This window comes from Natrix helvetica (assembly GCF_964273705.1).
Source record: "Natrix helvetica genome assembly, chromosome: 3".
NCBI lineage: Eukaryota > Metazoa > Chordata > Lepidosauria > Squamata > Natricidae > Natrix > Natrix helvetica.
Genome location: NC_138549.1, coordinates 170580845 through 170608379, shown reverse-complemented (window position 1 = coordinate 170608379; position 27535 = coordinate 170580845). Strand labels below are relative to the sequence as shown.

General features: G+C 46.6%; 1 protein-coding gene across 1 annotated transcript in view; it reads left to right on the top strand.

Annotated features, from left to right (window-relative positions):
- Positions 1-1531: 1531 nt before the first annotated feature.
- The window catches only part of CHRNA4 (cholinergic receptor nicotinic alpha 4 subunit), a gene marked incomplete at its 3' end in the record, with an annotated part of 86320 nt that continues 60316 nt past the window's right edge, over positions 1532-27535 (top strand). The window contains exons 1-2 of the mRNA XM_081949706.1: positions 1532-1621; positions 9428-9579. Coding sequence (XP_081805832.1) covers positions 1534-1621; positions 9428-9579 — 240 coding nt within the window. The 5' untranslated portion in view covers positions 1532-1533. The remainder of the gene's footprint in view (positions 1622-9427; positions 9580-27535) is intronic.

Below are 27535 nucleotides of genomic sequence, written 5' to 3'. Positions count from 1 at the left end.
CTTTTGTAGTGTGTGGTAAAATTGGGGTGGGGGGGAGGAGGAGCGTACCCCTTTCACACCTCTCCCCACCCCCTGCAGTTTTCCAAGCATCTTACCTCGATCCAGGGAATGTGGGACACCAAATCCCATCATTCTCACCCACCCAGATGGGGATGATGGGAGAGGTGCAGTTGCTTTTCCCCAAAGTTGCTTTGATAAAGCCTGCCATGATCAACTCCTTCTCCTTTTTTTCTCCTCCTCCTCTCCCTCTCTTCTCATCTTCTCCTCCTTTCTTCTTTTTCATCTTCCTCTCCTTCTTCTTCCCTTTCTCATTCTCCCCCTCTCCTCCTCCTTTTCTTCCTCTTTCTATTCCCTCTTGTCCTTCTTCTCTTCTTCTCCTTCTCTTCTTCCCCCTGTTCTCCTTCTTGCCCCCTTTCCTTCTCTCCCTTTCTCCTTCTTCTCTTTTTCTCCTCTCTCTTTTTCTCCTCTCCTCCTCCTCTTTCTCCTTCTGCTCCTTTTTCTCCTCTCCTCCGCTCCTCCTCCTCTTCTCTTTTTCTCCTTCTGCTCCTCTCCTCCTCCTCCTCCTCCTCTTCTCTTCTCCTCTTTCTCCTTTGCTCCACTTTTTCTCCTCTCCCCCTCTCCTTCTCCTCCTCTTCTCTTCTCCTCCTCTTTCTCCTTCTCTTCTCCTTGTTCCCCTTCTCCTCCTTTTTCTCCTCTCCTCCTCCTTCTCTCCTCCCATTCCTCTTTCTCCTTCTGCTCCTCTTTTTCTCCTCTCCTCCGCTCCTCCTCCTCTTCTCCTCTTTTTTCTCCTTCTGGTCCTCTCCTACTCCTTCTCTTCTTCTCTTCTCCTCTTTATCCTTCTGCTCCTCTTTTTCTCCTTTCCTCCTCTCCTTCTCCTCCTTCTCTTTCTCTTCTCCTCTTCTCCTCCTCTTTCTCCTTCTCCTCTTTTCTTCTCTTTCTCCTTCTGCTCCTCTTTTTCTCCTCTCCCTCCTTCTGCTCCTTTTTTTCTTCTGCTCCTGCTCTTCCTCCTCTTTCTCCTTCTGCTCTTCCTCCTCCTCCGTCTCTTTCCCTCTCCCTCCCCCGGGCTCTCTCTCCCTCCACCGCCCCCGCCCGGCAGAGGGTCGGTCCCGCCAGGCGAGATGCTCCGCCAGAGCCCCCTGTCCCGCTCCTCGCCCGCAGCTCCGGCCCGGCTTTTCCCTTCGCCCGGACGCACTTCCGAAGACTCCGGAGAGCCAGCCAGAAGCGCCGCAGAAACCCCCCGCAGCAGCCGGCAGCTCCCCACCGCTCTGCGCAGCCCCGCCGAAGCCGCCGCTCCTCTCCGGCTGGGCAAGTCGGAGCACGGCCCTCGGAAGAAGTCCCCGCCGGGCGCGCCCCTCCGCTCGCCCGCCCTCCGCTCGCAAGAGGCTTCGGCGGCGCAAGCGGACGAGCCCGGAATCGGAGCCCAGCTGCGGGTCGGTGGAGCCGGCGAGGATGCCCCGGGACAGCGACAAGAGGAGGGCGCGGCGAGCCACGCCGGCGCTCCGGGACCTGCTGCGTTGAGGCGGGCCGGGAGGCATGGCTCGGCGTCGGGGCCGCTCCCCGATGGGATTCCTCGCGTGTCAGGAGCCGCTCCTGCTCCTGCTCTGCGCAAACTTCTTCCCCGGTAAGGAGGGCGGTGGGGAGGGGAGGGGAAGGGGGAGATCCGGAGGACCCCTGACACCCCCCCCTCAAAAAACGACCCCTTGTTTTTCTTTCCTGCTTCTTCCCCACCTGTGTTTTAACATTCGTGTCGGACGCGTTCACACGACCCGCGAGGCAAATCCCCCTTGGCTGCGAATTCGGTGTGGGGGGGAGGGGAGTGTGGCGGGGGGAACTTGGTACCAAACCGAGTCCCGCCGGATGGACACTTTTTATCAAGGTTACAGTGTTTGGTAGGTTGTGTGCTTGCGAGGTGTTGCAAATGATCCGGGGAGAGCGCGCTGGGTGAAGATTAAAATGATAAAAAACGTGTTTGTTTGTTTTTTTTAAAAAAAACGGGATCTGGCGCTGTCCGTGGTCCTTGGGCACTAAAAACGATGCTTGGGCGCTTATTTCTCTCCTCCTCCTCTTCACCCAGCCTCCCCATCCCTGTGGCTCTTCCCAAAACGGGGGATGGTAACGACAGCCCTGCGAGGTGGGCTGGCTGGAGAGAGAAAAGACCGACCCAAGGTCACCCCCACAGCTGCCCATTGAGAGACCAGAACTAGGTCCTGTCTCCCTCTGGTGAAGATGAGTGGCGGGGAGTCTCACTTCATGCGTGCAGGACTTCTCCTGGAAGAAAACAGCTGTTCCCTGCAAGGGGAGGGGGGGAATCTCCCTTTTTTCCCCTCCTGACGGAGCCCCTTCAGAGGAAGATCCGGGGATCCAGTGGATCAGCTGCTAATGGCATCCAGTAGCGCCGTATCGTATCCCGGCAAGGCATTTAGGTGGGAAGATCCTTCTTCAGTCACACCGTTCAGCCTTGCTCTGTTCACCGTAACCAGAAGGTGTGTTTCAGGCCAAATTAAATAAATATTTTTTTTTAAAAAAAAAACCTCCTCAAACAATGAACTGGGAACCAGTTCCCTGTATTCACACAACCCTCTTATTTTTAAAGAGTGAGGGTATATTTTTGCAAACAGTGTACTAAACAATGATTCACATTAGCCTTGATTTGGTGTGTGTCCATGTGTGTGTGTGTGTGTGTGTGTGTCCGTGTCCGTCCGTCCCTGTTTTGACGAGCCAAACCTGGATTCCGGTGTGGGTGGGTGGCGGTTGCACACACTCAGGCCAATGGTTTAGTGTGCCGTGCGAATGCGACACGTTAACTTTTAGCCAGAGAATCCTGTTCTGAAGACCAGAACCAGAGTTTGGGTGGGGAGGGGGTGGTCATTGGTTCTAGGTGCCCCCCACCCCACCCCCACGAGGCCATTTATAGCAGCCTTCATTGGCAATCGAGACGGAGGCCACGGAGGTGAAACAAATTCCCATCAGTAGCTCTGATTCATTGCAATTCCAAGTCAATGCCGAGGAAGAAGTGATGAGACGGTGAGGTTGGAGAGCAATTTCAAATGTCCTCATTATTAGTTTACAAGTATATTACTCATGGAGGGTATTCAGGCAATTAGTAAGTTTGCCATAGTTTGTTGGTAAGAAAGCTTAGGGATGTTTGGACTCACTAGGTGGGTCAGGTTGCATCATTCTTTGCACACAGCCCAGTGATTGGCAAAAAATCTCCAGCAGCAGACGAGGGTGTGTAAAGTTCACATAGTGTGTAGGGGGAAGAGGGAATGGGCCTTGAAGGGGAGGGTCCCTCACCAAAGCAACAGATAGAGAAGAAGAGACCCAGCCCCAGAGCCAAGGAAGTAACTTGACAAAGCGTCTGAGATAAACCCCTCCCTGGTTTCTCATGGGGATAAAGGAAGAGAGGGAGGATACACATTCAAACTTATGAGATTCAATAGGAGAGGAGAAGAGAAAGAAAATAGAATAGAGGAGAGGAGAGAAGTGAAGAGAAAGAAAAAAGAAGAGAGGAGAGAAGAAAAGAGAAAATAGAGAAGAGAAAGAAAATAGAGTAGAGTAGGAGAGGAGAGGAGAGAGAAGAGAAGAGAAAGAAAATAGGAAAGGAGAGAAGAAGAGAGGAGAAAGAAAATAGAAGAGGAGAGGAGAGAACAGAACAGAAAATAGAGAAGAGAAAGAAAATAGAGTAGAGTAGAGTAGGAGAGGAGAGGAGAAGAGAGAAGGGAAAGAAAATAGAGAAGAGAAGAGAAAATAGAGGAGAAAGAAAATAGAGTAGAGTAGAGTAGAGTAGAGTAGAGTAGAGTAGGAGAGGAGAGGAGAGAAGAAGAGAGGAGAAGAGAAAAGAAAGAAAATAGGAGAGGAGAGGAGAGGAGAGGAGAGAAAATAGAGAAGAGAACGAAAATAGAGGAGAGGAGAGAAGAGAAAGAAAATAGAGTAGAGTAAGAGAGGAGAGAAGAAGAAAGAGAAGAGAAAGAAAATAGAAGAGGAGAGAAGAGAAAATAGAGAAGAGCAAGAAAATAGAGGAGAGGAGAGAAGAAGAGAGGAGAAGAGAAGAGAAAGAAAATAGAGGAGAGGAGAGAAGAGAAAGAAAATAGAGTAGAGTAGAGTAAGAGAGGAGAGAAGAAGAAAGAGAAGAGAAAGAAAATAGAAGAGAGGAGAGAAGAGAAAATAGAGAAGAGCAAGAAAATAGAGGAGAGGAGAGAAGAGAGGAGAAGAGAAGAGAAAGAAAAGAGGAGAGGAGAGAAAATAGAGAAGAGAAAGAAAATAGAGTAGAGTAGAGTAGGAAAGGAGAGGAGAAGCGAGAAGAGAAGAGAAAGAAAATAGAAGAGGAGAGGAGACGAAAAGAGAAAAAAGAGAAGAGAAAGAAAATAGAGAAGAGAAAGAAAATAGAGTAGAGTAGAGTAGAATAGAACAGAACAGAACAGAACAGAACAACAGAGCTGGAAAGGACCTTGGACGTCTTCTAGTCCAGTCCCCGTGCTCAAGCAGTACAATCTATACACGAGATAGTGAACCTATGGCATGTGTGCCAGAGGTGGCACGCAGAGCCCTCTCTGTGTACGTGCGCACCGTCGCCAGCTGCTCTTCTGGTTTCTGGTGTGCCAGCTGGTCTTTGCGCATGCCAGAGTGCTGGAAACCTGAAGATCAGCTAGCCTTCGGGTTTCCAGTGCGCACATGCGCGCTGGCCAGGTAGTCTTCGGGTTTCCGGCACTCCGGTGCACGTTCCGGTTTGCACACTTGGTGCCGAAAAGATTTGCCATCACTGTCCTATACCATTCCAGACAAGTGGCTATCCAATCCCTTCTTAAAAGCTTCCCTCAACTTCTGGAGGCAAGTCTTTCCAGTGATTCATTGTTCCCACTGTCAGGAAATTTCTCCTAAGTTGCTTCTCTCCTTGATTAGTTTCCACCCATTTCTTCTTGTCCTACCTTCAGGTGCTTTGGAGAATAGTTTGACTCCCTCTTCTTTGTGGCAACCCCTGAGATATTGGAACAATGCTATCGTGTCTCCCCTAGTCCTTCTTTTCATTAAACTAGACATACCCAGTTCCTGCAACCGTTCCTCATATATTTTAGTCTCCGTCATCCTACAATACCTGTATATTTGGAATATTCAGGAAAATACATAGGACCGGTAGCCCTTTCGCATGATTCCTTATCTTCAAAACCAATTGCAGAATAGATATACGGAGGATGTATTTTTGTGTCATGGCTCAGGGTAACCCTTTGTTTTTACCCTCTCCGAGTTGTGTGCCCTCACTCAATCTGAGGGTTGAGCCCGTAGTAGCTTAGGAAGATTACAGCCCTTTTCTCTGCTTTCCCAGACGTTATTTATTTCTCTCCCCTCCTTCCATTAGTCTCTTAATGTAAACTGCCTGGGCTAAAGCTTTGCTGATGCGGCAATAACAGCTGTGGTGAAGGTGGTCTCTTGGGGCCTGGGGGCTGTTTGCTCTGGAGTAATCTCCTCAGCGTTAATGAGATGGCTTTTCAGAGGTAAACCCTGCCCTGTTGAGGGGCTTCCCTCCCCTCTGTAGGAGTTGACACACACACACACACACACCCATTGCTGGAGGGTAGGGACAACAACTAACACATTTTATTAGAAGGCGTAAGCTTTCTCTTATCAGACATATGCGTGTTGGAGAAAGATGCAACCACATTTCTCCTTAATTTCTCCCTTTGTGTTCAAGCCTTCTCCATAAGGAGAATCTGGGTTTGAACTTTGAAGGATGGGAGGGTTTGGGGGGTCTTTTGTTTTTTGTTTTCTTGGTGCTTTTCATTTTTTGCCTTCAGGCAGCCCAATGTGTCACCTTGGCAGTTTCTGAGCAAAGCAAGGCTGGGCTTTGAATATTTATTTACATTGTTTGTTCCCCCCCAAACACACACACAGACACACAACAAAAGGCTCTTCGGAGAGTTCCTTTATTAGCACGGCAGCTGACACCAACTTTTCCAGACATGACTTACTGAGAAAATGCCCTTGTTGAGAAGGAAGGAAGGGAGGGAGGGAGGGAGGGAGAAGATGATGGGAGGGAGATAGGGAAAAGGAGGGAAGGAGAAGATGGGAATGACATAGGAAGAAGGGAGGGAGAGAGGGAGGGAAGAAGGAAGGAAGGAAGGAAGGAAAGTGATGGGAAGGAGATAGGAAGGAGGAAGGGAGGAAGGAAGGAGGGAAGGAAGGAAGACAAAGATGGGAAGCAGATAGGAAGGAGGTACAGAAGGAAGGAGAAAGAAAGAGAGAGGCGGGGGAGAAGGGAAGAACAATGATGGAAGAAAGGAAGAAGAGGGGAAATGGAGAGAGGGGGGAGGAAGAAAGGAGAGGGAAGGAAGGAGAGAGATGAGAAGGGAGGGAGGGAGGAAGAAAAGAAAAGGAAGGAGATGAGAAGGAGATAAGAAGGAAGAAAGGAAGGATAGAGGGGAGAGAGAATGAAAGAAACAAAGAGAGAGAGAAGATGGAAAAAGGAAGGAGAGGGGAGAATGGAGAGAGAGGGGAGGAAGAAAGGAGAGAGAGGGGAAGGAAAGAAATAGGAAGGAGGTAGGAAGAAGGATGAAAGGAGAAGGGGAGAAAAAAGAAAAAAGAAAGAAACAGAAAAAAAGATGGGAAGAAGCAATGAGGGAAGAAAGGAAGAAGAGGGGAGAATGGAGAAAGGGGGGAGTAGAAAGGAGAGGGAAGGAAGAAGAGATAGGAAGGAAGGAAGGAAGACAGACTAAGAGTGAAGATTCCGTCAAAAAAAGCCTGCATGGGAAATCCTTCTTGGCTTCCCCAGATTGGCCAGCTGTTTTAGGGATCTTGTCACTTAGCTCACATTTCCCATTTGCAAAACCTTGTTCACTTTTCAATATATATCTACCGGGTGATTCTCCCTTTATTTTGCATGAGCTTTCCGGCATATTTGATGAGTCTTGAGAATGGCTTTTTGTAAGGAGCGGAGATATTTGGCTCCCAATTGAATGCTGCAGCTCGGAAACCTCACCAAAATGACCCAGGTCACCATTTCCTTTTGGGGTGGGTGAGTAAGGATGGATTAGGGGCCTAAAGCTAGGTGAACTCTGAGCCCTGTTGCACCAATCAAGCTTTTTGTAGGTTAGGAGTTGTTGCACCATTTCCCCCATTACAGCTTCACACTCTCTGAGCTGGCTGCCTGTGTGGGTAGCCACAACGGTGTTGTGCTGCAGAGAGTGACAAGCACTGAACGGGTCTTTCCAGAGCAAGACAAGCCACTGTTCTGGAGCTTTTCAGCTGCTACTTGAACAATTGAAATTGTGTTGCTTTTGTGGTTGGTTCCGATAACAGCACTTCGGATTGTTGGCTCTGAATGGAAGCTTGAGTCCCAGAGCTCTCTCTCTCCCCCCTCTCCCTCTCCCTCTCTCTCTCTCTCTCTGTGTGCGTATGTGTGTTTTATTTGCAGACCTGCCCCTTTTAACCATTTTATTTCACACTTGCAACCATAACCATTTTGCAAATCAAGGTAACAGGCCTGAAAAATTTATTCCACTTGCAACTTGGATTTTTCATTAATCTAGGAGCAGAACTAATGAAACGATAGCCCATTTTAACAGAGTTTTGGAGGTTTTGGACTACATATCCCATTCCTCAAAGCACCTTTTGAGAACTCTGGCTATCCTGTAGCTGCACCTATGCCAATGAATGATCAGTTTATAGAATTCTATAAGCATTGGACCTATCTAAGACTACTCCCAGAAGCTAACATATGATAGTTGGGCTAAGGCAAGATGATTATTTTAAACCATGGTTTGCTGAATAAGAGAAGGGGGCAAAGAACAGACATCACACTAAGCCAAAACAAAATAAGCCACTTTTATGGCTTACTAGTAGATCCCCCAATATTGAGTCCATCAAAATCTCACTTCCCTCTTTAAAAGGAGAGGTAGTTTGGTGTAGTGGTTAAGGCACTTGGCTAGAAACCAGGAGACTGTGAGTTCTAGTCCTACCTTAAGTGTGAAAGCTGACTGGATGACTTTGGGTCCATCACCAATTCTAGTCTTGTGTTAGGCATGAATATTGACTGGGTGATCTTGGGCCAATCATCAGCAAACTGTGAGTTGTAATCCCGCTTCAGGATGAAACAAGGTTGGGTGACCTTGGGCCAATTACCAGGAGACAGTGAGTTCTAGTTTTGCCTTAGGCAAGAAATCCATCTGGGTTACTTTGGGCCAATCACCAGGAGACAGTAACTTCTAGTCCTGCCTTAGACAGGAAAACTGTCAGGGTGACTTTGAGCCAATCACCAGGAGGCAGTGAGTTCTAGTCCTGCCTTAGACAGGAAAGCTGTCAAGGTGACTTTGAGCCAATCACCAGGAGACAGTGAGTTCTAGTCCCACTTTAGGCAGGAAAGCCAGTTGGGTGACTTTTGAGCCAGCGCCTCTGTTCCAGACCAACCCACCTCACAAGGGGAAAATAGGATGGGGGAAAGAGTATTAGGTGTTTTCGCTGCCTTAGGTTACTGATAAAGCAATAAAGGCAAGTTAAACGTCTACTAAATAAGTAAAAGAAATATGACTAGCCATGTTCACCATCATGGATAGCTTCCCCAAAGATTTCAAAATGTGTCCACTTGCCCCAAAGTTGTGTCTGAATCCAGCCTATTTTTCATCTTAAAGTTGGTGCTTCCTTTTGAATAACCAGAGTGTAGAATAGCTTCCAAAAGTAAAAACAAAAACAATAAATATGGAAAGGAGAAGCATTTGTGAATTAAATCAGTACCTACCACATAGCTTCAGTTGCAGCCATCGCTGTGGGGCTGCCACAAAGAAGAGGGTGTCTGTGTGTCAACCTATTCTCCAAAACACCCGAAGGCAAAACAAGAAGCAACAGGTAGAACTTCATCAAGGAGAGAAGCAACCTAGAACTAAGGAGGAATTTCCTGACAGTGAGAACTATTAATCAGTGGAACAGAAGTTGCCTTCAGAAGTTATGAATCCTCCAACACTGGAAGTTTTAAAGAAGAGATTAGACAACCATTTGTCTGAAATGGTACAGGATTTCCCGCCTGTGCAGAGGTTAGACTAGAATGCGTGTAAGCAACCTGTGGCTCTGGGGTCACATGCGGCTCTCTTGTCCCTCTGCTGCGGCTCCCTGTTGGGTGATCCCACCCCGTTTCCCACAGGAAAAAAAAACACCAGGAGCCACAAAACCTGGGTAGACATGACTGGGGTGTGTGTATCATGTGACTGGGCGAGCGTGAGTGACGTTGAATTGGCCACGCACACCCAGGTTTTGTGGCTCCCAGTGTTGCTGTTGTTTTCCTGTGGGAAACGGGTGCAAATGGCTCTTTGTGTGTTTAAGGTTGCAGAGCTCTGGACTAGAAGATCTCCAAGGTCCCTTCTGACTCCGTTATTCTGTTATTCTGCTAGTTACATTAAGATGTGTGATAATGTATAGATCCTACGGATTTCTGTTTTCTCTGCAGCTTTTGGCCATGTAGAAACCCGGGCGCATGCCGAGGAACGTCTGCTGAAGAAACTTTTCTCTGGATACAACAAATGGTCGAGGCCAGTGGCTAATATTTCCGATGTTGTCATCGTGCGTTTTGGATTGTCCATTGCTCAGCTTATAGATGTGGTAAGTACAGCTGGAATTATTCCATGAATCTGTTTGGGGAGGGTGGCTAGAGGTGACCTCTCTTCTCACAGGTTTGAATTTCCAAGTGGACCTTCACACACACACACACACACACACACACACACTCACTCACTCACTCACTCACTCACTCACTCACTCACACACACACAAACCAGGAATCCAAAACGGGAAGTGCCAAAGGAGGGTTAGAACATTACTTAGGGCAGTATTTCTCAACCATGGCCATGTGTAAACCTCCATTCCCAGAATTCCCCCATTGCTGGCTGAGGAATTCTGGGAGTTGAAGTCTACACATCCTCCAGAATGAGAAACATTCTGTTGCAATGTCAATGTAGAACCGTGATGGCGAACCTATGGCATGCGTGCCAGCCGATTTTCAGGTCTCTGTCTCACGCATGCGGGGGACAGGAGCACAAGTGCAGGGGAGGAGTGGGGGAGTGGCGGCCCCCGTGCCTTAGTTCCAGGAAGCTTCAGGGAGGCCCGCCAGGCCCAAAACGGGGCATGGAGGGTTCGCGCACATGCACAGGGGGAGCCCAGGAGGTCGTGTGCATGTGCGGGGGGAGGGCATGTGTGCATGCGCCAGGGGTGGGAAGCATTGCATTATGGGTGTGGGCACACACACAGCCCTGTCGCATGCATACGTGCGATTTTGGCACACGAGGGGAAAAAGCTTAGCCATCACTGATCTAGAATTTGGTACAACTCGGCATCTTGGTGAATACAACATCCACAACAAATATTTTCCCCAAAAGTATAGGCAGCCCTTGACTTACAACCGTTCGTTTAGGGACTGTTCAAAGTTACAATGGCACTGGATGAAGTGACTTATGACTGTTTTTCACAGTTACAACCTTTGCAGCGTGGTCACACGATCAAAATTCAGACGCTTGGCAACCGGTTCACATTTATGACCGTCGCTGTGTCCCCAAGGTCAGGCGATCCCCTTTTGCGACCTTCTGACAAGCAAAGTCAATGGGGAAGCCAGATTCGCTTAACAACTGGGTTACTAATTTATCAAATGCAATGTTTCACTAAACAACTATGTGCAAGAAAAGTCCAAAAATGGGGCAAAATTCACTTAACACATGTCCGGCTTAACAGCAGAAATGTTGAATTCCATTGTGGTCGTAAGTCGAGGACTACCTGTGTTATTGAAAAATAAAGATTGGGTCTGGTTGAATTGGGTTCTTGGTAGAACCCATACTGTGAGAAAATATATATTTGATATAGTTTCTATATATTTAAAAAAACGGTCAAGGAGACTATGATCAACAAAAACCATCTCCTTATTTACACTTGCGCAAGTGGATTCTCGGAAAAGAGAGAATACTTAACAGGGCGACAGGTGAGACTTAAATACACAAATTGTAGTCTCATTCAATTACATAAATGCACTTGGCGTAATCAATAACAATAGCTTGGCAATATTGACAATAGTTGGCAATAATTAAGCTTCAGCCCAAAAACAGATCTTCCATGTTCTTCCTTGTAAAGTTTCCCGTTCACATGCATGTCAAGAACGCATTATATTTTTAAACTATACAAAATTCCCCTTTATTTCCGCAGTTCCCATATTTTGACAATAACAAGTTAACTACCGAACTTTCTGAAAACATATCCTTAGCGAGGGGACTTCCAAATTCCCATCTGGGATATTCTTGACGAGGTCAGAGTGACCCAAGCTGATACTACCACACAATACAATACAATAGCAGGAAGGGACCTTGGAGGTCTTCTAGTCCAACCCCCTGCCTAGGCAGGAAACCCTATACTGTTTCAGACAAATGGCTATCCAACATCTTCTTAAAGACTTCCAGTGTTGGGGCATTCACAACTTCTGGAGGCAACTTCTGTTCCACTGATTGATTGTTCTAACTGTCAGAAAATTTCTCCATAGTTCTAAGTTGTTTCTCTCCTTGATTAGTTTCCACCCATTGCTTCTTGTTCTACCCTCAGTTGCCTTGGAAAATAGTTTGACTCCTTCTTCTTGGTGGTAACCCCTGAGATATTGGAACACTGCTATCATGTCTCCTCTAGTCCTTCTTTCTATTAAACTAGACATACCCAGTTCCTGCAACCATTCTTCATGTTTTAGTCTCCAGTCCCCTAATCCTCTTTGTTGCTCTTCTCTGCACTCTTTCTAGAGTCTCCACATCTTTTCTACATCGTGGTGACCAGAACTGAATGCAGTATTCCAAGTGTGGCCTTACCAAGGCATTACAAAGTGGTATTAACACTTCACGTGATCTTGATTCTATCCCTCTGTTGATGCAGCCTAGAACTGTGTCGGCTTTTTTGTCGGCTGCTGCACACTGCTGGCTCATATTTAAATGGTTGTCCACTAGGACTCCAAGATCCCTTTCACAATTACTACTGTTGAGCAAGGTACCACCTATACTGTACCTGTGCATTTCGTTTTTGTTGTCTAAATGTAGAACCTTATTCTTTTCACCATTGAATTTCATTTTATTAGATAGTGCCCAATGTTCGGGTTTGTCAAGATCCTTCTGTATCTTAAGCCTATCTTCTGGAGTGTTGGCTATTCCTGCCAGTTTGGTGTCATCTGCAAATTTGATGAGCTCCCCATTTATTCCCTCATCCAAATCATTGATGAAGATGTTGAAGAGTACTGGGCCTAAAACAGAGCCTTGGGGTACTCCACTGCATACCTCCCTCCATGTAGATGCAGTTCCATTCAGAACTACACGTTGAGTGCGGTTGGTCAGCCAGTTACGAATCCATCTGGTGGTGATGCTGTCCAACCTGTCCAATATGCGCCTAATGCTGTCCAATATGTGCCTAATGTCAGCATAACATGTTTGTTCCAGCTAGTACTTTTCCAGCTTCAGCAAGCTAAATAGATATGTATTGCAAGATCTCATTCAAAATGGAATCTGTTAGGGTCATTTCTTTTTAGACGAACAATTCAGATCCTATTTCTCTCACATACGGTTTTCTTGGCAGTGTTGTGGAAAAAATACTTGTCTCCTTCTAACATATTTTTTCCAGCTTTCCAATCGATTATTCCCAATCTGAGTACTGTCAGATCTGACCTTCCTTAACTTCCAAGATCAGAGAAGTTCACTTGCTACTCTAATCGCAGATTTTTTTTTAAATTTTGGGGCCTAGATTTCTTTGGGGCAAGAAAATGATCGGAAGTACCTTTACGCCTAAGAATAAACAGAATTCTTCTTGTAATTTAGTGTGTTTTTCTAAAAAGGAACAGACAAGTAGAATTATGGCTAGGTTGAAGTTTGAAACCTGACCCCTAGAAAGTGTGCAAAGAAAAGCGACAAAGATAATAAGAGGTCTGGAGGCTGAATTGTGTGATGAACGGTTGAGGTAGCTAAATATGTCCAGTCTATTGAAGAGAAGGATTAGAGATGACATGATAGCTGTCTTCCAGGACTTGAGGGACTGTCACAGAGAAAAGGGGATTGACTTATTCTCCAAAGCATCAGAGGGCAGGACAAGAAGTGATGAGTGTTCATCCCAAATTGTGTAGTTAAAACTCTGTAGAGGTTCTCAGTCATCCAAGTTATGGTTGTCCCAAAGATGCTTTTTTCAGGAGGCAACCGGACTTTATTGTCTTTTTTTTTCTTTTGAAGATGCTTCACTTCTCATCCAAGAAGCTTCTTCAGCTCTGGCTGGATGATGGGGAATGGAAGGATTCATACTCTTGGTCATTTTTCTCCTTTTGGAGGATCGTTTAGAGGGTTCCCCCTTGACTTTGCTAATCAGAAGGTCACCAAAAGGGATCACGTGACTTTGGGAGCACTGCAGCTGTCATAAATATGAGCCAGTGGTCAGGTGTCTGAATTTTGATTGCATGACCATGGGTATTGTGGCCCGCCAGTGGCCAGAAGAGCTGGCAACAGATATGGTCAGTGAGGGGGTTGGGGAGGAACATGGGTCAGTCCTGGAGTCTGGGGAAGGCTCTGTTGAGGGCTTGGCAGAGACAGGGCCAGGGCCATATGCCAGTTATCAGCTGCCTTCAGAGTCAGACATCAGTGAGGCAGAAGAACAGCTGGAGCCTGTTCCCAGTGTGCGCGGGCACAGAGTTGCCAGACGAAGGAAACAGCTAAAGAACAGGGGGTTGACATGGGAGTAAGGCCACAGGTAGATGATGAATGGCCCCTCCCAGAGGAAATAAAAGAGGAGCGAAAGGGGAATGGAATTTGCAGGAGACCATTAGTTCGCTTAATTGGTTCGTGACTCTCCAAGACTGCTTGCCAACTTATGTAGATATCGGCCTGGCAGCTCTCCAAGCCAGATAAGGTCTGTGACTGTAAATCCTCCCTTGACAGACTTTGCTGGACGTGAATGAGAAGAATTCATGGTAAATTCATAAATGGGGTTTTTGTCAGGACAAGGAGTTTGCTTCATGCTTTTGGGAAGCCTCGGTCAGAACAATGGGGATGCTGCAATGGTTGCAGTTGTGAAGAAAGATCCTAAGTCCATTTTTCAGTGCCGTTTTAACTTTGAACGGTCATTAAACAAACTGTTGCAAATCAAGGACTACCTGTATTCTGAGGTACTGTCATGAAATAAAGCTGTTGGTGGTTTGTTTTAGAAAGATTCCCATTCAGCCAGGAAAAAAGCGTGAAGTGTTCACTTTTGTCGTGATGGGGAACTAGAAGGACTCGAGGGGACGAACGTATCTGCTTTGATTTCTAGCAAGGGTCTGTTTCTATGCTCTTCAGGGCAGCCATTTTGTGAGAGAGCCCGTGACCTAGTTCTCAATCCTAAATGTGCCCAGTCACTCCTGAAAAAGTTTTGGAGGCTTGGCAGAATTGTTTTAATAATTGAGAATTGATGGAATTGATAGGCTTCCTAGTGAAGGCTGCAGATTAATCACGCAACAGAAATGGGACAGCATGCGTAATACATGAGGCTGGGAAGCTGGAAGCCAACAGTTTCGTTTTAGAACAGTTTGGGCTTCCTGGAATTTTTTTTTTTTTAAAAAGGGAGAATACAGAAATCTCCAGTGAAAATTTTAAGGCTTAGAATGGTGGTGTCAGCCGTGCAATTGCTGTGATTAAACTATTTCTGGGGGAAGCATGGAAAACTGGGTATCCCTGTGGAAATTTAGTGTAAATGAGAATTGTGGAGAGGAGGGAAGGGAAAGGAATAAGAAAGGAAGAGAAGAGATAGGAGGAGAGGAAGGGAGCGGAGGGGAGGAGAGGAAAGGAGAGGAGGAGAGGAGGAGAGGAGAAGGAAAAGGAAAGGAAAGGATAGGAAAGGAGGAGCGGAGGAGGGAGAGGGAGAAGAAGGAAAGGGAAGGGAAGGAGCAAAAAGGAAATGAGAAGGAAGGGAAAGGAAGGGAACAAAAAGAAAAGGAGGGGGGAGAAAGGAGAGGAGAGGAAAAGGAAAGGAATGAAAAGGAAAGGAGAGGGAAAGGAAAGGCAGAAATAATATGGGGTGCTTTTGGTACTCCACACAGACTGAGATTTATAGACACAATGTGTGTGTGTGTTCATACACGTGCATGAGTGCAATAGTGTGTGTGTTTAGTGGTGCACGCCAGGGGAGGAAAATCTTGAAATAGGCAAGTATTCCTTCTGAAGGACTGCTCCATTGATCTTTGCACAAAGTTGCTTTGTCATTTATTATGCATAAGAAGTTGAGTAACTGAAAAGTGACCTGGGAATGGTTTCAGAGTTTTTACATAAATGCGCGTGCAAGTCTTGTTTTCTGGGTTGAAAAAGAGAGAGAGAGAGAGAGAGAGAGAGAGAGAGAGGGAGGGAGGGAGGGAGGGAGGGAGGGAGGGAGGGAGGGAGGGAGGGAGAGAGAAAGTGTCTCTGTACAGAATTCCTGTAATCACTGCAAGGTGAAGCCCATTCCAAAAAGAGCCAAAGAACTCATGAGATTGAAATTGACTGATTTCCTTTTGGAAATTGACTTCCTCTCTTTTGTCAAGATATCCACAAGAATGTAAGATCCACGTTTTTCTTGTTTTGTTTATTTATTCAGTTCTAATAAACCAGTGTATTGTAGACCTATATAATTAGATTCGACTGTACACTTAATTTGGGGAATTAGCAGAGAGACCTTTCATGTTAATTCTTTTTGTAAACTTGATCTTTCCAGTGTAGCTCCCTGATTGTGTTTCTTCTACACTTAGTCCTTGACTTATGACAATTGAGCCCCAAATTTCTGTTGCTAAGTGAGTTTTGCCCCTTTTACGACCTTTCTTGCCACAGTTGTTAAATAAATCATTAAGGTTGTTAAGGTAGTAACACAGAATAGAGTAGAATAGAGCAAAATCAAATAGAATAGGACAGGACAGGACAGAACAGAACAGAATAGAATAACTTTATTGTCACTTTGATTGTACACGAATTGGCATAGTCAGGAATGGTATTCACATACGTTCCCTACTGGTTCGCAAATGTGAGCGTGCATGCATCCGTACATGAGCTCAGCCTTCCGCGCATACGCTTTGGCTAAAAAAAAGTGCTTAAATGGGATGACATAGAGCTGGGGGTGGGCGGGCGGGGCCAGCCGCAATTTCCACTACCGGTTCAGGCGAATCGGTCTGAATTGGCCGAATACCACTTCTGCACACATTAAAAATGAAATTTCATTGCATACAACTCTTAAAGGATCACCACCTCCAATTTTATACTCTATAAACATGACAAGATAAATAAATAAATAAACAAATGAAAAATTATGTATATAGCCACATATATTATATGACACTGAGAAGCAACACAGTCTAGTTTGGATGTATACATGTTTATGACGAGAAAAACGAACCTTGTAAGAGTAAGGTTCTACATTTAGGCAACCAAAACGGAATGCACAGGTACAGTATAGATGATACCTTGCTTAGTAGTAGTAACTGTGAAAGGAATCTTGGAGTCCTAGTGGACAACCATTTAAATATGAGCCAGCCGTGTGCAGCAGCTGCCAAAAAAACCAACACAGTTCTAGGCTGCATCAACAGAGGGATAGAATCAAGATCACGTGAAGTGTTAATACCACTTTATAATGCCTTGGTAAGGCCACACTTGGAATACAGCATCCAGTTTTGGTCTCCATGATGTAGAAAAAATGTAGAGACTCTAGAAAGAGTGCAGAGAAGAGCAACAAAGAGGATTAGGGGACTGGGGACTAAAACATATGAAGAACGGTTGCAGGAACTGGGTATGTTTAGCTTAAAAGAAAGAAGGACTAGGGGAGACATGATAGCAGTGTTCCAATATCTCAGGGGTTGCCACAAAGAAGAGGGAGTCAAACTATTCTCCAAGGCACCTGAGGGTAGAACAAGAAGCAATGGGTGGAAACTAATCAAGGAGAGAAGCAACTTAGAACTGAGGAGACATTTCCTGACAGTTAGAACAATTAATCAGTGGAACAGCTTGCCTCCAGAAGTTGTGAATGCCCCAACACTGGAAGTCTTTAAGAAGATGTTGGATAGCCATCTGTCTGAAACGGTATAGGGTTTCCTGCCTAGGCAGGGGGTTGGACTAGAAGACCTCCAAGGTCCCTTCCAACTCTACTATTGTATTATTGTATTGTAAATTTACCAGACCAATGGCCTGGGGAACAAGTACCAGACCAATGGCCTAGGATCCAGCTAGAAATACTTTGAAACCTCCTCCCAAGTTGTTCCACTAATTAATTGTTCTAACTGTCAGGAGCAACAGAAACAGACCATAAAATGGACTTGTGGGGTCTGTAGCAATGCTTTGAACTCTAAGCACGTAGCTCTTATAAGCAGCATCCTGAACAAAGGGAAGTGAGCTTCCTATAATCTTGTTGTTAAGTGAATCTGGTTTCCCCCATTAACTTTGGTGGTCACAAAAGGGGATGCCAGCCTGGACATTGCAACCGTCATAAATATGAGCCAGTTGCCAAGCTTCCAAATTTTGATCACGTAACCATGGGGATGCTACAACGGTCTTAAGTGTGAAAGGACCGTAAGTCACTTTTATTCAGTGCTGTTGTAACCTGGAAAAGTCACGAAATGAACTGTTGCAAGTTAAGGATTATCTATATCCTAATGTGTTGGTGTCTGAATAGATGGCAGCTCTGAGATTTTTTGTGAACGGAATAAGGACGCTAGTATAATATTCACGCTGAATCTGTTAGACTTCAGGATCTGTCAGTCTTCGGATATTATTCCCGCCAAGTGATTTAATAAAGTTGCACAATATTGTGTTGGAAGAAATGTCCATCTGGGTTCAGTTCCAAGTGGGGGGGCAGCAGGGACATGCGGTCGGGGGAGGCAGAGCCTCACCTCTCATCATGAAATAATAATATATAATAATAATATCCACGACGGAGTTTCATATATATAAGAGGAAGAGGAGGGAGGAGGAGGAGCGTGCTTCCTGCCTCCGCTGTACTTTGCGCGCTCCTTGCGACTGCAATAGACGTCCAGAAGTGGCAGGGGCTTGATGACGTCGCCGCAGCTGCCAATGCGCGGATGGACGGAGGTAGCCAGAGTGGCGCCAAGGCAGTCCGGCAGACGAGCAACCGAGGATCAGGCTGCCTGATCCTCCATCGCTCACTCGCTCGCTCTTTCGTCTGCCCAGACCCCTCGGCGCCACTTTGGTTACCTCCGTCCGGCAGCGCCCAGCAGCGACGTCGGCGACGTCCTCAAGACGAAGTGGCTTGGAGGCGAAGTGCTTTTCAGTGCTTTTCTGTGCGTCTGACGTTTAGGTAGAGAGCCGGATGTCCTAAACATCAGACGCACAGAAAAGCACTGAAAAGCAGCTGCTGTTGGGGATCGCAGAGCGTGAGCCGGCGGACCGTGCTCAGGAAGGCGGGAATGGGATCACGTGTGCTGGAGGCTGAGGCAGCCTCAGTCTCCAGCACATGTGGTCCCATTCCCCGCCTTCCTGATGACGTCGCCAGCCTCACCAGCCATAAACCTCACCACACGTCACTGGGGGGGGGGGGGAGACTGGATTCACGGAAGATGCTTGGAAAGAAGGTGTATTGATGGTGGACAGGACCACATGGTTTGAAGTCCGGGGGGAAAAGGGAAGAGATGTTGAGAGCGCCCTGGGTTTTATGCCCTCTGTGGGCTTTCGAATTTGAGCTTGCATTATGATTGGTTGTCAGACTCCCATAGGGCCATGCAGGGGCAATTCAGTAGGCTGTCCTGAGTCCCAAGCTTGGTTGAGCCTTGCTGGGTGATGATGTAATGAAAAGGCTTTGGGATTCCTATTGCAACTCTGCCTGAAGAAGGTAGATCTTTGTTGTGTTATATGTTAGAGACTGGCTCAGGTCTTAATGGCCCATTGACAAAGGTGGGGGAGGGGAGTTTCTGCCTCCCTTTTAGGGGATATTCCACTCTTTTTAAGATTTCCTAAAATATTACATTTTTTTAGGATTGGGGTGGGTGCTAACTTCCTACACTTTACTTTACTTTATTTCAAACTTTTATACCGCCCCCTCTCCCAAAAGGGACTCGGGGCAGTGTACAGTCAGATTAAAACACATAAATACATAGGAATAAATACAAACATAAATAAATACTAAATACTTAAAAGAGGAGGCTGTAAAAACTGTACCTAAAGTAAAGCAATTAAAACAATGTTTAAAATAACCCCTAAAAATACCCAATTAAAAATATCTGCCAGGAGGTAGAATAAGACTATGAATGGGCCAGGCCGGCTAAACGGAACAGGTGAGTCTTCAGTTTTTGTCGGAAGGAGCGGAAGTCGGTGGTGGTTCTGATATCGGGGGGGAGGTCATTCCAGAGGGTTGGGCCCATCACAGAGAAGGCTCTACTCCTAGGCGCTGCCCGTTGGCATTGCTTAGTGGACGGCACCAGAAGGAGTCCCTCCCCGTGAGAGCGAATTGGTCGCAGGGAAGTATGCAGTAGGATGCAGTAGGATGCAGTAGGATGCGGTAGGATGCGATCCCGCAAGTAGCTAGGTCTACAACTGTTAAAAGATATTATTACTACATTAAATACAATTATGTATGTCATGGACTTTGCTGGACAGTTACCAAATGAGCAATGTTAGGAAATTCCAGGGGTTGAGAATTTGAAGATTTTTCTGAGAAAGTCTGTGGGCTTTTGGAAAATAATCCTCATTTTCATCTTTTTTCCCCCTGCCGTAAATGTTTTATTCAGTTTCCTCATGAAATAAAAATGCAGGAAAAACAAAAGTTAGAGAACGGAGGGAAAGAAAACAGGCGGAGAGAGAGAGAAAAATATGGCAACTATTGACTTTTTTCAGTGCAGTAAAATACAAACATGATCAAACCTCAACTTTTCCCTCATACATTTCACAACATTTCCAGCTGCTTCCGTCATCACAAAATCATTCTAATCCTCATCACCTAAACCCAAAGTTTCCTTTCTTTTCAGTTTTTGAGGAAAAAGACCAGAAATAGTTGCCAAGTAGATTTCTTTTTTTTTAAAAAAAATAATTTATCAAAATATAAAATACAGACATACGAAGAAAAGTGAAAATAAGGCTAAAATAAGGGAGGAAATGGGGAAGAGAAAAATGTGCAGGGTAGTGTTAAATGGAAAAAGGTTTCCTCTGCGGGTTCGGATTTCCCGGCTGGGAGAATGAATTTAGGATGGAAGCACGCTGCGTTTGAAAGCAAGTTGACTTTATTATTTCAGGAAAGCAAGACCAACAGTGATGTGGATCAGCGTTCCTGGGTGAGCTGACCCTGACATACAGAAAGTGTACATTTTTTATACCATTTTCCTCTTTGAAGTCCTTTTGTTTTCTTTGTCCTATTGTTTTATCCCTTTTTGTGTGTGCCTTTGCTAATGGTTCTAATCCTGTCCTGAGTTTTGTTATTCCTCTGCCCTAAAGTGCTTCCCATGGGACAGGGATGAGCCCTAGTGTCTTCTACTGTATTTCCTATTTTTCCATCTTCGCCCCGGAGCTAATCAGTCTTTGTTGTCACTCTGACCTTTTCCTTCTCTTAAAGGTAGCTTCTTCCTGCACTTCCTAGGTCTTCTGTCTTATTTGTACTCTGCAGCTATTTCTAATTGTCCTGATATCCTGGTAATTATTCTCAGGATGTTTCTTTTAGAATGTATGCTGGCTTTGTTATTCTAGTGACTTCTAGTTTGGCTATGGGCTGTACTGGTCTTCCTAATACAACACTGTCTTGGTGAAGTTCCCTTCCCACAGTAGAGAAGAAAAAGAAAGAAAAAAACATTGACTTCTGACTCCTTTTGGTGCAATAGAATAAGGTAATAACATGAAACCTCAACTTTTTACTATTATATAACAATATAGTTGTGGAATTGTGCAGTGGCTGTCCAGATGAAATGGGACACGCAAACGCAAACTTGTAGTGTTTGATAAATAAAAATATATTTAACTTTAACCTTTATAGCGGTCTTTGTTAGCATCTAGAAAGAAACAATACAAGATAGTCAGGAAAACAGGGAAATCGTGAGGTAAATTTTGCAGTACACATAGAAGAAAAAGGGGGAATCTCCCTTCGGTGAACTGAAGAAGCTTCTTGGATGAGAAGCAAAATATCTTCAAGGGAAAACAAAGTCCCGTTGTAAAAAAAGCACCTTGGGGGACTAAGATTGAAAAAACCTAATACAGTGAATGAATAAATGGAAAATTATCCCTTGGATTGCATTTTTCAATCTTTGTTTAATGCTGGGGTTCCTAATTAACCTTCTACCATCACATCTCTGTGGAGTAGAATTTTAATGTACAGGTATTCCTCGATTTACAACAGTTCATGTAGTGACTGTTCAAAGTTACAACGGCACTGGATGAAGTGACTTAATGGCCAGTTTTCCTAGTTACAACCTTTGCAGCATCCCCATCTTATCAAAACTCAAGATGCTTGGCGACTGGTTCATATTTATGACGGATGCTGTGTCTCAAAGTCGTGAAATCAACTTTTCGGACCCTCTGATAGGCAAAGTGGATGGGGAAGCCAGATTCACTTAATAACCAAGTTACTAACTTAACAAGGTCGGTGATTCACCTAACAATGATCCAGGGATGGGCTTCAAAAATTTTAGCAAGGAGTTCTTTACCCGGTTGCTGGGTGGGCGTGACCAAAATGGGTGGGCGTGACCCTCCTGCACCACGGCGGGAGGGCAGGCGTTTATGCCCTCCCTAGGCTTTCCTCGAGCCTCCAGGAGGAATGAAAACAGTCTCCCCAGGTTCCGGAAGCCTTCTGGAGGCTGAACGTCTGGTAGACCCATTTTTTGCCCTCCTCGATCCTCCGCACGCACCCTGCACTTACCTGCATTCAAAACAGGCCGTGTAGGGACTTCTGAGAGGGGTGGGGCGGGGTGGGCAGGGCCAGCCAGGAGTGGGATTTAGGGGTTCTCTGAACTGCACAGAATCTTAGCTAGAGGTTCTTCCGATCCCCTGCAAACCCCCTGCAGCCCACCCCTGCAACTGTCTCAAGAAGTGTCGTCAAACTCACTTAACAAATGTCTCACTTAACAATGGAAATTTTTGGCTCAATTGTGATCATAAGTAACTATACACACCTTCCTTAAAAATCCAAACATCAAAATGAATCCTGAAAACAGGGCAACAAAACCTTGGCAAAGGTGGATTTTTACTGTAACGTTTCTTCATGCCTCTGGACTCTTGTCCAAGTGAGGCACACCTCACACTTTGGGAGATCCTCATTTAATGCAACCATTATTAAACATTTATGGTGTTATGGCATGTTTAGGAACATTCCAACTTGTGTGGTAGAAGTTGGCAGCAATTAGTCCTGTGTTTAGAGAGTGACTTCTATCCAACTTTGAAAACCAGTGGAGGTGTTTATGATTCATAGGCCCAAGCTTAAAGACATCATATAGGTGGGGGCAAGAAATAGCACCTTTTTTTTTGAGGTTGCTATGGAGATTTGGATTTTATTTTTTGCTTTTCAGAATGGCAAAAAATCAATGTTATTTCTTTTCAGAAGCCAATAAAAACAAAACTTCCTAAAATAAGATGATTAGGAGGCTAAAACATATGAAGAACGGTTGCAGGAACTGGGTATGTCTACTTTAATAGAAAGAAGGACTAGGGGAGACATGAAATCAGTGTTCCAATATCTCAGGGGTTGCCACAAAGAAGAGGGAGTCAAGCTATTCTCCAAAGCACCTGAGTGTAGAACAAGAAGCAATGAGTGGAAACTAATCAAGGAGAGAAGCAACTTAGAACTGAGGAGAAACTTCCTGACAGTGAGAACAATGAATCAGTGGAACAGAAGTTGCCTCCAGAAGTTCTGAATGCCCCAACACTGGAAGTCTTTTAAGAAAATATTGGATAGCCATTTGTCTGAAACGGTATAGGGTTTCTGTTAGATATTAGCATATATCGGGGCAAGTCTCCCCTCTGGTCCGCTGCTACAGCGGGAAACAGGTATCGTTCTGATTGGTCGAGGGGCGTACCCGATCCCTATAAAAGGGGAACCCTCCAACCACAGAGCAAGCTGGATCACTACTACTACTAATAAAGAGCTGTTAAGTCACTTCGTGTCCGCAGTCTGTCTCTCGTTGCCCAGATCTAACATTGGCGACGAAGGTGGGATTGAGAGACAGATAGGACGAAGAACGCTACCTTCAGAATCTCCGGATTTGATCCAGCCCAGGAATTCGGCAGAAATTCCGGCAGCCATCTCAGGTCACTGCAGCGCGGCAAATTCAAGCAAAGAAGATGGCGATGCACGCTTCCCCCGCTCCATTCGACCCAGCGAACGACGAATGGGAAGCCTTCATGATTCGTTTCGAGTGTTTCCTCGAAGCGAACGAATATACGGGAATCACCGACGCCAGGAAGAAAAACATCTTCCTCGGCTACTGCGGAAAAGAAGTTTTCAACACGGCAAGAGACCTCACCGCGCCTACTCCAATACAGGCAGTATCGTGGACGGCGTTGCAACAGGCCCTGCAAACTCATTACGCGCCAAAACCTTCCCGCCATGTCTGCCGCAAGGAATTCAACACGAGGAACCAGAAGGCGGGAGAATCCATCAATCAATATGTTGCAGCCCTACGAAAAGCAGCAACTCACTGCGAGTTCAGGGATCTGGACGAGCACATCTTAGCGCAGCTCATCTGTGGGTTAAGAGACATTTCACTACAAAAGAAGCTGTTGGCAAACCCGAATTTAACCTTACAGATAGCACTAAACGAAGCAAGAGCGTCAGAGTCAGCAGAGAAATCATCGGTGACCATACAACGAGGGGCCAACGTAAATCAGCCAGCACCAAGGCAAACCAGAGTACACTACGAGGACACAAGCCCCGACTACGAGAATCCCGAGTTCGAGGACAGTCACCTGATGCAGAGCAGTCACTTGAGGCCTGGGGGGAGACCCGGATTCCGTTTGCCGCCCTGCGCAAGCTGCGGAGGGAATCACCCCAGGTCTACTTGTAGGTTCAGGAACGTTGTTTGTTCGCACTGCAACAAACTTGGGCACATCGCACGAGTGTGCCGGAGCGGAGTCCCTGCCTCACGGCAGCCACCCATGTACCGCCAACAGAAGCCCAACCCAGGGGCTTGGCGAAATCAAAAAGGGCGCCCAGAGAGAAATCCACAAGTGTTTACCCAGAGAGAAAATTTCCAAAGAGCTAAACGAGCGTATCCCCAGAGAGATTACTCACAAGGAGCTGAGCGAGCGTATCCCCAGAGAGAATACACACAAAGAGCTGAAAGAGCGTTCTATCAAGACGCTCAACGAGAGTATTTTCAGGATGTAGACAATGAGATAGAGTTGACCCAGAGAGAGGAGTTGCGAACGTATCTCACCACAATACATCAGGTCCGCCCTAAGCGGCCAAAAAGGCTGAGAGTCACAGTCCTCTTGGAGGGCTCACCTTGCGAGCTAGAAGTTGATACAGGATCGATCCTGACGATTATTTCATGGGCATCCATGAAACAGGCTATCCCTAGCCTCAGAAAGAGCCAACTACGCGCTCCAGACGTCCTGCTACGAGACTACCAGGGGAACCAAGTCCCCATCGTGGGCCAAGGCACATTCCAAATCCGTTTCAAGGACATCGAAGCCCAGCTGCCCGTGACCATCGCCAGCGCGCCATTACAGAACCTTCTGGGGCTTGATTGGTTTGAAGCCCTGGGGTTAGAAGTCACCGGAATCAACGCCGTGAGAAACAGCAGCGCTGAACAGATTTTTAAGGAGTTCGAGGATGTGTTCAGCCCCGGTCTTGGTAAGTATGTGGGTAAACCAATATCATTCAATTTAGACCCCAAAGTGGCGCCAATCCGACTTAAACCGAGACGAGTGCCTTTTGCACTCCGCCCAAAAATAGATAAGGAAATAGATAAGTTAGTGGAGCAAGGAATCCTTGAGCCGGTGGATCACGCGCGCTGGGAAACACCCATCGTGACCCCAGTCAAACCAGACGGATCAGTCCGCATCTGCGCGGACTATAAATGCACAATTAATGTCGCGCTACAACAGAGCGCATATCCTGTGCCTGTAGTACAGCACTTATTGCACTCGTTGGGGCCAGGAAAGGTATTTGCTAAGTTAGACATGGCACAAGCTTACCAGCAACTGCCAGTTGATAGTGCCACAGCGGAGGCCCAAACTATAGTGACGCATAGAGGAGCATTCAGATGCAACCGGCTACAATTCGGTGTGAGTATTGCCCCAGGATTGTTCCAGAGCGTCATGGAACGACTTTTGCAAGGGATACCGGGAGTCGTCCCCTATTTTGACGACATCTTGGTGTCCGCTGCAAACGAGGAGCAATTAAATAAAAGAGTCAGAACTGTTTTGGCCAGAATCAGAGAAAAGGGTCTCCGCCTCAAAAAGGAAAAATGCCAAATTAACGTGCCTAGCGTAGAATTCCTGGGTTATAGAATCGATGGTCAGGGAATACACCCCACTTCAAAGAAAATTAAGGCGATCCAGGACGCCCCCACACCACGAAATCAGACCGAGTTGCAGGCCTTCCTCGGACTACTTAACTTCTACAGCGTTTTTCTGAGGCAGAAGGCGACCGTTGCTGAGCCACTACACCGTCTACTCCAGAGGAACGCACCATGGAAATGGGGACGATCCGAAGCTGCAGCTTTCGCCGGGGTAAAGCGCCTGCTCACCACTGACTCACTGCTTGTCCAATACAGCCAGACCCTACCGCTGGTATTGACCTGCGACGCATCACCCTTCGGAGTTGGAGCAGTCCTCAGCCACAGGATGCCCAACGGAAAAGAAGCGCCCATCGCTTTCTACTCCAGAACTCTTTCATCGGCCGAAAGAAATTACAGCCAAATGGACAGGGAAGCGCTGGCTGCTGTAGCTGGAGTAAAACGTTTCCACGAATACCTCTACGGCCGCGATTTTGAACTAATTACAGATCACAAACCACTGTTGGGACTTTTGGCGGGAAACCGCCCCACTCCGGTCTCCCTTTCTCCACGCATGACCAGGTGGACTGTTTTCCTGGCTGCGTACTCATACAAATTGATTCATCGACCGGGCTCCACTCTCGGACACGCAGACGCACTCAGCCGTTGCCCATTACCTGACATTCTGCCAGACCCCACTCCAGAAGTACCGGTATTGCTCATTGACTGTTTGGACTCTGGACCGGTTTCTTCATACGACGTTGCAAGGTTCTCCTCTAAAGACAATTTAATAAAGCAAGTTCAAACTTGGGTTTGGAGGGGGTGGCCGAAGGGAAACGTGGGCCCGGAATTCAAAGTGTTTTGGTCAAAACGGGACGAACTCTCAGTGTTGCAAGGTTGTTTATTGTGGGGGGATCGAGTTGTTATTCCGTATGTTTTACGTAGGAATGTATTAGATGCTTTACATGTGGGTCATCCGGGGATTGTTAGGATGAAGGCGTTAGCAAGAAGTTACGTTTGGTGGCCAAACATGGACAAAGAAATAGAGGAGTGGGTGGCCACTTGCGACCCATGCCAGGAATCGAGACCAGCACCCCCGGAAGCGCCCGCCACAGAATGGGAGAAACCTAAAGCACCCTGGTCGCGAATACACATCGACTTCGCAGGGCCATTCCAAGGTCAGACTTTCCTTATAGTTGTGGATGCATACTCAAAATGGCTAGATGTAGTCCTAATGACTTCAACCACGGCAGAGGCAGTCATTAAGGTTCTACGGCGACTTTTCGCCACCCATGGCCTGCCCGACCTCCTGGTCTCCGATAACGGGCCCCAGTTCACGGCCATGCAATTTGAGACATTTCTAGCAGGTCAGGGAATTCGGCACGCCCTCGTCGCGCCATTGCATCCGGCATCAAATGGACAGGTGGAGAGAATGGTACGATTCGCAAAAGAGGCCCTCGCTAGGATGGGTCCAGGTGATTGGCAAACACACATTGATCATTACCTTTTAATTCAGCATATCACCCCAAGTGCAACGACGGGTAGGAGCCCCGCTGAACTACTCATGGGCCGCCGTCTACGGTCTCACCTGGACCGTCTTCACCCAAATTACTCTGCCACAGCTCCCCCAGACTCCACAAGCAAAATTCGGTCTTTTAGCATAGGGGATTCAGTATACGCCCACAACTATGCAGGGGGAACATTGTGGATGCCGGCAAAGGTCATTGGCATCACGGGTCCACGATCGTATCTACTGGAACTGGAAGATGGGCGGAACTGGAAAAGGCACATCGATCAACTTCGGGGTCGCCTAGCACACTCAGATCTTCGAAACGAAGACGAGATTTTCCTGCCTACAGAAAGTCAGCCGCGCGAGAGCCCCATCATAGAAAACTACGACACCTGCGAACCAAGCTTGGAACAAGAAAACACGCACGAAGCAGAGCAACCCCCAGGCAACGAAACCGAGCAGACTCCGGAACGCCCTAGCAACGAGGGCACGAAACCTCCCGAACGTGGAACGGGAAAAGCATCCGATCCGGAAACCATTTCTGACCAACCAGAACCACGACGTTCCTCCCGAGTAAGGCAACCCCCCACATACCTAAAAGACTATGTTACCTACCGCAACGTTCCGTCTAGGAGGGG